The sequence below is a fragment of the Chiloscyllium plagiosum genome, unplaced genomic scaffold, assembly GCF_037043375.1.
Source record: "Chiloscyllium plagiosum isolate Xiang-an unplaced genomic scaffold, Cpla_swu_hap1 HiC_scaffold_49, whole genome shotgun sequence".
Taxonomy (NCBI): domain Eukaryota; kingdom Metazoa; phylum Chordata; class Chondrichthyes; order Orectolobiformes; family Hemiscylliidae; genus Chiloscyllium; species Chiloscyllium plagiosum.
The window spans coordinates 4,233,585-4,244,065 of NW_028270187.1; the positions used below are offsets into that span (position 1 = coordinate 4,233,585).

Below are 10,481 nucleotides of genomic sequence, written 5' to 3' on the forward strand. Positions count from 1 at the left end.
CGGAACTGGATGATCAAAGCCATTTCCCTGCTCTGTCTGTCACTCAGTTTCCTCTCCGGACCCGCCCCTCACTCTCTGTCAGCTCTTTCTCAGTCAGGTCGGGCCGGGCTGTATAAAAAGGGAAGGGGAGGCAGCTCGGTTCTCATTCGGCAGCGATTGGAGTGAAGAAGCGTGATGTCTGGAAGAGGCAAAGGAGGTAAAGGCCTGGGAAAAGGCGGAGCGAAGCGGCACCGCAAAGTGCTCCGTGATAACATCCAGGGCATCACGAAACCAGCCATCCGGCGCCTGGCTCGCCGTGGCGGGGTCAAGCGCATCTCGGGCTTGATCTACGAGGAGACCCGCGGGGTGCTGAAGGTTTTCCTGGAGAATGTGATCAGGGATGCGGTCACCTACACTGAGCACGCCAAGCGCAAGACGGTCACCGCCATGGATGTGGTGTACGCTCTGAAACGCCAGGGCCGTACTCTCTATGGATTCGGCGGCTGAGCATAAAGCGACCTTTTTCCAGCGAACCCAAAGGCTCTTTTCAGAGCCACCCAAACCCTCCGATAGAGAGCGGAGACCTGAGGACGGGGAAGGCAGCAAATTGGGAGGGGATAGTGTAACGGTTCTATAACGTGTCATTTGTCATTTTGCCCAGACATGACCCTTTCAGAAACGATACTTTCATGAATTTTGATGCTGGGACACAGTGGATTTTTTCATAGCCTACTCTTTCCATGTGCCTGTTACAGACCGTTCAGGCAGCCATTAAGTTGTGTTTCGGCTGAAATAATTTTATCGTGGTACAAGACGTTTGAATCGGCGGGGTTATTTAGATTGATTCGCGGCGGGTAGACGTTCGGCTGTTCAGTTTGTCTGGGCTGTTTTAAACTCAGCCTTTCCTCCTGCCTGTTACAGACAGATAAGGCAATCATCCCGCTAACAGCTAACTCGGCTTTAGTCGATTATTATAAAGTATCTGAGTTGCGGACGAGTGGCGTAATTTATCTTAATATGTTATTTTATTTCAGGGTTTGAGACGGTTAATTCGGCGGGCATTTTGAAATCCGCCAACTGTCATTTCACGTTACCCAATCAGATTCCAACAATTCTTTTCCTGCCTTTTCTGTACCTTCCGGAGCTGTTTCCCTGTGGGCTGAGGGACAGGGCTGTATCCAATCCCAGCTCTAGGGCGGGCTCTCCGTTCCCTTAAATAGGCAGCACCGCAGCAGCCTCAGCATTGATAGCAGCAGCCTGTGTGTGTGTTACAGAGAGTTGAGGAGAATGGCCAGAACCAAGCAGACAGCGCGCAAATCCACCGGAGGGAAAGCTCCCCGCAAACAGCTGGCGACCAAAGCGGCCCGCAAGAGCGCTCCGGCCACGGGCGGAGTGAAGAAGCCTCATCGCTACAGGCCCGGCACGGTGGCTCTGCGGGAGATCCGCCGCTACCAGAAATCCACCGAGCTGCTGATCCGCAAACTGCCCTTCCAGCGCCTGGTGCGAGAGATCGCTCAGGACTTCAAGACCGACCTGCGCTTCCAGAGCTCGGCGGTGATGGCCCTGCAGGAGGCCAGCGAGGCTTACCTGGTGGGGCTGTTTGAGGACACCAACCTGTGCGCCATCCACGCCAAGCGGGTCACCATCATGCCCAAAGACATCCAGCTGGCCCGCCGGATACGCGGGGAGCGCGCCTAAACGGAGCCTGGCCGGCACTACATATTCACCCCGAGAGAGAGAAAGCAACACAACGGCTCTTTTCAGAGCCACTAAACTATCCAGAGAGAGCGGGAAACGATGCGTTGCATTACTATTGTAATTGTAAAACAAGGAAGTAAATAGGCAATGAGTTATAAGCGATATTGACATGGGCAGTGAAGTCATAACTAATGAGATCTCAACTTTAACACGATTTTGTGGATTATAAATTTCCGCGAATCTCCCTCTCCGTCTTGGTAGTCATATGGCTTGTCGTTGGCGGAAGGGAAAGATTTGTCGCCAAGAGATCGACTTGCAGACATTGGTATCGTATTTTAGGAAGTGCATAGGAGCTGAGTATAGCATTAATGGGGAGTCAATTAAACAAAGTCACAGATAGTGGCAGCCAAGTTCCAAATACTGAGATCTCTGGTGATCGCAGATTTTGTTATAATAGATTCTAGGATTTAACTAATGGGGGATGAGATAGAATTGGCGCCAAAAGATCAACGGCTCATTTTCAAATTTGAAAATCGCACTGACGTGTAGAAAAGAGCGCGAAGTTTTACAGATGAGAATGCGTTGATTTTGTCTATCGATTACAGAAGTGTAGTTCATACTATCTCACTTTTCCCCCTTCCCTCCTTTTACAGCTGAAAAAAAATCACACGGGTATTTAATATTTCCTCTGTCTCTCTCTGGAGACAGAGAAGAAACGAGGTAAAAACAATGACTGCAGATGCTGGAAACCAGATTCTGGATCAGTGGTGCTGGAAGAGCACAGCAATTCAGGCAGCATCCGAGGACAGGCAAAATCGACGTTTCGGGCAAAAGCCCTTCATCAGGAAAGGCTTTTGCCCGAAACGTCGATTTTGCCTGTCCTCGGATGCTGCCTGAATTGCTGTGCTCTTCCAGCACCACTGATCCAGACAGAGAAGAAAGCCTGCCTATGAACACACTAGTTAACAAAGCGCAGAGGGAAATGGACCGCTCAGTAGTATTTGCTATATCGACTGTATACTTACTGCACTGGGTCAATTCAGCTCTTCCTGATGCAATTAAAGGGAATGTGAAACCAAAGTCAAACCCGATCGGGGTAATTTGTCATTCTGCAAGTACAAAATCACCATGTGGGTGGGTGGGTGCTTTGCCCAGGCGGGGCGCGGTATGAGTGTATGCGCGCGAGTGTAAAGGGATATACGCGTACGTCTGTGAGAAGGTGCATGCATGAGTGAGGGACAGTATGTGTGAGCGGATGAGAGAGGGTCTCCGTGAGTGCCTGTGTGTGTAGGAGTGTCTGTGTGTACTGCACTCAAAAGCTGTATGAATCCACGTAAGAATCTGTAAATCAATTTTCTTTAGATTATAACCAGTCTGACCATTGTAGCACAGATAGTCTCACACAGGGCGGCTTACACCTTAAAGGCATTATCAGTTGTGCAATTTCACTTGAGAATGTTCTGCGATTTACATTTTGCAAAAACTGAAATCAACATGGTCAATCTAAAAGATTAGAGATTAAGAAACAATGGAGGTTTTTTTTGAATATATGGTTTCAGATAAATCACACTGTAAACTTTTGCGAAAACTTCTGTCTTACAATCTTTTATTCTACGTGATGAAAGCTCCCAAAGCTAGTGTATACAAATAAATCTGTTGGGCTGTCAGTTGGTGTTGCGTGATTTTTAACTTTGTACACCCCAGTCCAACATCAGCATGTCCAAACCACAAGGCGATAGTGATTGACTGATCTAAGGTACAAAGTTCAAGCTTCTCCACATTAAAAGTAAAACAAATCCGACAGAGATGACGCTGTAGTTCCTTTCACGGATGCTGTGAGTGGGTCTGAAAAGAGCCTTTGGGTTGTCAAATTCAAGAACACTATCTTCACTTTTTAGCAGATCCAGCAGCAGCGGATTTCTTGGGCAGCAGCACGGCCTGGATATTAGGCAGCACCCCGCCCTGAGCGATGGTCACCCCTCCCAGCAGCTTGTTGAGCTCCTCGTCGTTGCGCACGGCCAGCTGCAGGTGCCTGGGGATGATGCGGGTCTTCTTGTTGTCCCGGGCCGCGTTGCCGGCCAGCTCCAGGATTTCAGCCGTCAGATACTCCAGCACCGCAGCCAGATAGACCGGCGCTCCGGCACCCACACGCTCAGCATAGTTGCCCTTTCTCAGGAGCCTGTGAACACGGCCCACCGGGAACTGCAGGCCAGCCCTTGACGACCGAGACTTCGCCTTAGTTTACAAATGTGTACTTCATACGGTCTTACTCTCCCCTCATTTGGCGATCTGTATCTGTCCATTTCTGATCTTGAGAGTGGGTTATTTTCTAAACCTTGAGGAAGAAGCTGAAGCAAAACAGGCCAAACACTGCAGTCTGCAACCTGTCTTTTCAGATTTCAATACCAATATGGTGGGCGGCACGGTGTCACAGCAGTTAGCACTGCTGCCTCACAGCGCCAGAGACCCAGGTTCAATTCCCGCCTCAGGCGACTGTGTGGAGTTTGCACGTTCTCTCCGTGTCTGCGTGGGTTTCCTCCGGGTGCTCCGGTTTCCTCCCACAGTCCAAAGATGTGCAGGTCAGGTGATGGAGGAAAAGCTGGTTCCTGATTGGGTACTTTATACGGAGTCATTCCCAAACATTGAGTCTCTCTGATTGGTTAACGTGACATCCAATGTGGATCTGTCAGAATCTACAACGAAATGTGAAGTGGATGGTGATTCTCTAACTGTCAGTTTAACTGAAGGAGATTTGTTTTTTGTCTGTGATACAGAAAGTGACTGTGGTATTGGCTCGGTTTCCTTTTGCTCGTTGTTGTGATGATGTGGGAGTGGAAGGGTGTGTTTCCAGTTCCGCATGTCTGTTTCTGGTCCTCTCTCTGCGCTGGAAATAACACTGAGCCTACCGCTGTTCTCAGTGGTTAGCACTGCTGCCTCACCGCGCCAGGGACCCTTCGATTCCAGTTTCGGGCGACTGTGTGTGTGTGAATTTTGCATATTCTCCCCGTGTTCGCCAAGGCGCGGTGGGGAAAGACCACTGTGTAACATCTGCCTGCCTATCGAAGAACAGGGGCCCATGCAGTCATTTGGGCTCTGCTGACGCCTCAGCTAATTATATGGGCATATGATTGAAAAAATGTACAGACCTGTATAAAAATGATAAATTCTGATCTCTGTATGTACATGTTTACATATGTATGGCATGACCAACTGTACAGACCATCAAATTATTTTATGAAGAAAGTATATTTTTGAAATAAAAAAAAATTTTCTCCCCGTGTCCGAGTGGATTTCCTCCGGGTGCTCAGTTTTTTCTCTCAAAATTCAAAGACGTGCAGGGAGGTGAATTGGCCATGCTAACTGCCCATAATGTTCCGGGATGTGTGGGTTAGGTGCATCAATCAGGGGTAAATGCAGAATAATGGGGAATGGGTCTGGATGGATTAATCTTCGGAGGGTCGATGTGGATTTGTTGAGTCGAAGTGCCTAATTCTACACTGTAGGGATTCTAAGAATATGAGTGTTTTCTAGGTTTGGGGTTGATGGAACTCGTTCTCAACTGCACGGAGTTGGAGAGAGATGAAAGAAAGTCCCTATTTAAAATTTTTCTTGAGTCACGGGTTGAAAATCTGTTTTGACTGTGTGATTAATATATTTCTGAGAACTTGATTATTAAATGTGGGCCCAGAGACCGATCTGTAACTGTTTGCTTTGCAAGTAACTACAGTATATCAGAACTACGTTGCTGCACTTTTTATTTCGGAGTATTGAACTTTACGCAGGGACTGAGAGCATTTCTCAGTCTCATACAAATGCCTGTTATCCAGCAACCATTAGCATGTTATATATGTGTCACTTTAACTTTGTATCTATCGAGTCCTTATTTAGACATTTGGCATGAAGACAACACCTGTCCATTGAGGCTCTGGTCCTCTGTGTAACAGTCAATTAGTGTTACTTCAAGACAGGTTTTATTCTGTATCCATCAAACACTGATGTAAGCAGTAAACCTTTACACTATTTGCCAGCCACTTGTAAATATTCCTCCAATCTGTGCTTATCCACTTCTGGGAGGTAAAGCATTCCTCTATTTCACAGTCTTTACATATCAGTCTGTTACTGGACTGTAACTCAAACCTTCTGAAGTGTAACCTATTGTTTTTATTTTTTTTCTTAACCTATTGTTTTTACTCTGTAGGTGTCAGTCATTAACATAAGGCACAGTGGTTAGCACTGGTGCCTCACAGCGCCAGAGACCTGGGTTCAATTCCCACCTCAGGCGATTGACTGTGTGGAGTTTGCACATTCTCCCAGTGTCTGCGTGGGTTTCCTCCGGGTGCTCCGGTTTCCTCCCACAGTCCAAAGATGTGCAGGTCAGGTGAATTGGCCATGCTAAATTGCCTGTAGTGTTAGGTAAGGGGTAAATGTAGGGGTATGGGTGGTTTGCGCTTCGGCGGGTCGGTGTGGACTTGTTGGGCCGAAGGGCCTGTTCCCACACTGTAAAGTAATCTAATCTAATAAGAAAGGGTCTCATTTAGTATTGACAATTTTGAGTGTGACCAAACACCACTTTGGACAATTTCTGGTAGGACCCCCTCCCCCCCACACCCATATCCTTTGAATATCAGCGTCTGCATTGACAGAAAGTTTGTATTTATAATTGCAGCATTTGGTAAGGGACAATATATTGTACATTGAAGAAACTGGCAATAACAATGTTACTGCTGATGTTACACTGTTCATGTTTCTCACCAGTGGATAGCTGCATTGTATCCTAACAATTCATTGTTTTGCAGCTGACTCTGTATTTCATTCTGTAACTGCCAGTTTGTTGTTTCTAATCTTATTTTCACTCAGTTTCTGTCAATATACTGGCATGTGAGAGAGCAAATATTTCAACATTTCTAACTTTCAGATGAAATGAATGGTTTTTATTTACTCCATCCCTGTTATGTCACAGGGACTTGTAATTGAATCTGTCAGTATGTGATCTGTGAGCACACAGTAGTTAGAGATAAAATGAAAGGTGAATGATGCCTCTCATTTCTGTCATGCAATTGCAGGGTATATACACCACAGTTATTAATTTCTTTCAGACATGTGTCAGTTTAAATATCTCAAAGCAGAAGACAAGAAAAATGAGAAGTCAGCAACATTTTTATCTGTCTGTGTGTACTCAGCTCTGAGAATGTTATCAAAACGTACCTGTCAGTTTTTTTTACGAATATAAGAACTTTGTTTTAAATCTTACACCTGTCAGTTTCTCCAATGTGAATGTTTGAGTGCAATTTTCAATCTGTACCTGACAGTTTCAACTAAAAGAATGGATGAGTGAATTTGTACCTTCCAGTGTGTGCTCTGTGAATAAGTGAGTGTACTTAAAATATTTGGCTCTGTTTAAGATGACATTTCCTAGAAATTGCAGGAGCTCTTTTTACTTCAAGTCTCTGTTGTTCAACATGAATAAGATTTTATCTATTGCCATCCCTGTCAGGCTAGCATGGTGGCACACTGGTGCCAGGGACCCAGTTTCAATTCCAGCCTTGGCTCATTGTGCAAACTTCACACAGACATGTTCCCCATGTCTGCATTGGTTTTGTTATGGCACGGGGTAGACCCCTTTGCTAATTTAAATCCAGCAACACAGAAAAGATTTATCCCATGCAGTAATCTGTGAAAGTATGATCGGCCACGAACTAGTTAAAGTAAAGATTAACACTTTATTTATTAAAGTATAACAGACAGTGATAACTAACACTATTTACAACTCCTTCCTCTAACCTATCTTCTATAATACTAGTCCAATAGAACTCCTGATTAAGATTTACGAAACAAAGCTTCTTATCTCAAAACCAGGCAGCTTTCAGTTCCTTTCTGTATTCCAGTCGTCTTTTGTTCTTCTTGGGCATTGTGCTTTACTAGTTACTGATCGATAACGGAGCTTTCAAGAGAACTATTTTTCAGGCAGTCTTCTTACATGCTGGGGGCTTGGCAATTCTCCTCCCAATTGTTCAATTTTCCCAGGTCTTATACCTCTGGAGCATCAGATTGTGTCATTGGTTTTTAAGAATGTCAATACACTCAGTATCAACTGGTTTGGAATTTGGTATCTTCAGGATATAATTTAAACCGATTGGTTGAATTCGAATTGGTTTTTATCTCCAGGCAAACAGCTACTAGAGTTGTTCAACCAAATGTTACCTTTCTTTTCGGAACACTTGGTGCTGTCCAGTAGTTCTACTGGCTGATAACTTTATTAAAGGTACAGTACACTCACATCTTCATAACAGTTTTGGCTGGGTGCTCTAGTTTCCTTCCACAGTCCAAACATGTGCAGCTTAGCTGGATTAGCCATGGTAAATTGTCCTGGAAAAATTCATCAATGTGCAGCCTAGGTGGGTTAACTACGGTAAAGGTGTGGTTATGGGGGTCAGGTAGGGCCTATATTTGGGTGGGATGTGCTTTGGCAAGTTGTTCAGGCCAATTCCGGTTCTTTTCTGTGACCTCTACCTGTACTGGAGAAATTCTATGTACTGTAAATGAAAGTGAGACTTTTTACACTGTTGTCAGTCTCTGACACTGTAAAACAGTTTGGATAATTTCCACAACTTTCATTCTCTGGAACAGTTTATTATTGTATGCTATTTTCTGGATTGGTCAGTCTCTGGTCTGATTGTATACTTTGAATTCATTGTTCACATGTTTATAACAAGACCAGTATGAGAGTTTCTTATTCAGCATCCAATAATCTCTGGGTATCGATTTAAATGTGTACCATTTCATGTTACTGTTTAATTCTACCTTCCAGTTTATCAGCCAGTTTGTGTTAACAGACATGGGCCACTCTATTCTGGCCAGGTACAGGCCGCCGCTACAGCCTTTGACAAAGTCCCATATAAAAGACTGGTGCAAACTCGGCTCTTGGAGTCTCAAGCAAACTGGAGCTGAAATGAGATGCAGACAGGATGCAAACTATAATGATGGAAGGTTGTGTTTGTGACTGGAAGCCTGTGACCAGTAGTGTACCACAGGGATCAGTGCTGGGACCCTTGCTGTTTGTTAAGTACATATTAATAATTGGATGTGAATGTAGAATGTATCATTAGTAAGCCTGTAGATGGTTTTTTTGTGTGGAAGTGTTAAATGTTTCAGTGCAGTCTTGGAGTGCAAAGGACCTGTTTCTGTGCTATATTGTTCTTTGTTCTGTGAAACCGTGTTGTTGATAGTGAGGGGGATGGTTTCAGGCTACAGTATGAGTACATTGGGCAGAGCAATGACAGATGGAATTTAATCCTGATAAATGTGCATTTTGGAAGGTCTAGTAAGGGAAAGAATTACACAATGAAGGATTGGTCCCGAGGGAGTACTGAGGAACAAAGGGACCTTGGTGTACAAGTCTATAGATTGCAGACAGGCTGCTGAAGAAGGCATACAAAATGCTTTCCTTCAGTACCAGAGCTGTTGAATATAAGAGCAAAGAAGTCTTATTACAACTTTATAAAACAGATCAAATACAGCATGCAGTTCTAACTGCCACACAGTTAGAAGGATGAGATTGGCTGGAGAGGATGCAGTGGGTTGGAAAGTCTCCGTCAAAGGGGAGACTGTATGAGCTGGGTTTGGTTTCCTTGGAGCAGAGGAGGTTGAGGGAGGATCTGACTGAGATATACTAAATTGTGAAAGATACAGACAGAGTAGATTGTCTGAATCTTTCTCCCCTTGGCAGATACGTCTAAGAACAGAAAATAAAAGTTGAAGGTGCAGGGAAAGCATTTTAGAGGATATCTGAGAAAAATATTTTGACCTAGATGGTGCGTAAAGTTTGTAATATGCTGCCTGAGTGTGTGGTGGAATACTCTCACAGCATTTCAGCAACATTTGGATATGCTCTTAAGAAGCCAGGGTATAGTCGGCTATGGGCCAAGTGCAGGTAAATGGGATGAATGCAGTTTGGTGTATGTTGGACATCATGGACATAATGGGTTAAAGGGCCTGTTTCTCTGTTGTATGACTCTATATCTCTATAACATCCTTGTAAATCTTTTCTGCACCATCTCAAGTTTAACAACATCCTTCCTGTAGAAGGATGGTGAGAATTGTACACAATCTCCTGAAAGTGGCCTCGCTCGTGTCCTGCACAGCCACCAGATGACATCCCAACTCCTACACTCAATGTTCTGACCAATGAAGGCAAGCATGCCAAAGGCCTTCTTCACCACCCTGTCTATCTGAGACTCTACTTTCAAGGAAATATGCACCTGCACTGTGTGGTCTCTTTGTTCAGCAACACTCATGAAGGGGCCACCATTAAGTGTATAACTGTTGCCCTGGTTTGTCTTACTAAAAATCAAAGTCCTCCCATGTATCTAAACGAAACTACACCTGTCACTTCTTGGCCCATTGATCCACCTGATCGAGGTCATAATTGGTTTTTTTTTTCAGTGCACAGTGATATAATTATTTGAAGACTGTTGAAGTAAAGGTAGGTGTTAATTAACCTGCGCTGTATTGTGATGGTACTCACCATCATTGGGACACTTGTGTAGCTCTATGGAGGGGAGGAGGAAGGCAGAAGGACTTTGATTTTCTCTCATGCAGTGGAGGAAAGTTGGTGTGTTGCCTCCCAGGTGCCAGGGTTTCATGATGTCTCAGATCGTGTTTTTGAGACCCTTGGAGGGGGGGAAAGCTACCCAAGTCGTGGTCCACATAGGCACTAACAACATAGATAGGAAAAGGGATGTGGATTCAAGGCAGAATGTGACGGAGCTAGGGTGGAAGCTTGGAGCGAGAACAAACAGAGATGT

At 44.8% G+C, this 10,481-nt stretch overlaps 3 protein-coding genes across 3 annotated transcripts; 2 read left to right on the plus strand and 1 right to left on the minus strand.

Moving 5' to 3' along the window:
- Positions 1-167: 167 nt before the first annotated feature.
- Positions 168-486, plus strand: LOC122548129 (histone H4). Its single transcript, XM_043686682.2, has one exon. It carries the CDS (start codon positions 175-177, stop codon positions 484-486), a length of 312 nt encoding a protein of 103 aa, XP_043542617.1. The 5' UTR covers positions 168-174.
- A 780-nt stretch (positions 487-1,266) lies between these two features.
- On the plus strand, positions 1,267-2,387 carry LOC148135407 (histone H3). The gene has a single exon (XM_087984719.1). The coding sequence runs from the start codon at positions 1,267-1,269 to the stop codon at positions 1,675-1,677; it is 411 nt and encodes a 136-aa protein (XP_087840845.1). The 3' UTR covers positions 1,678-2,387.
- A 751-nt stretch (positions 2,388-3,138) lies between these two features.
- LOC122548128 (histone H2A-like) lies at positions 3,139-6,445 on the minus strand. Its single transcript, XM_043686681.2, has 2 exons — positions 6,371-6,445; positions 3,139-3,912 (listed from the first exon to the last, which is right to left on the minus strand). Exons 1-2 carry the CDS (start codon positions 6,443-6,445, stop codon positions 3,565-3,567), a joined length of 423 nt encoding a protein of 140 aa, XP_043542616.2. The 3' UTR covers positions 3,139-3,564.
- Between the last annotated feature and the right edge of the window lie 4,036 nt (positions 6,446-10,481).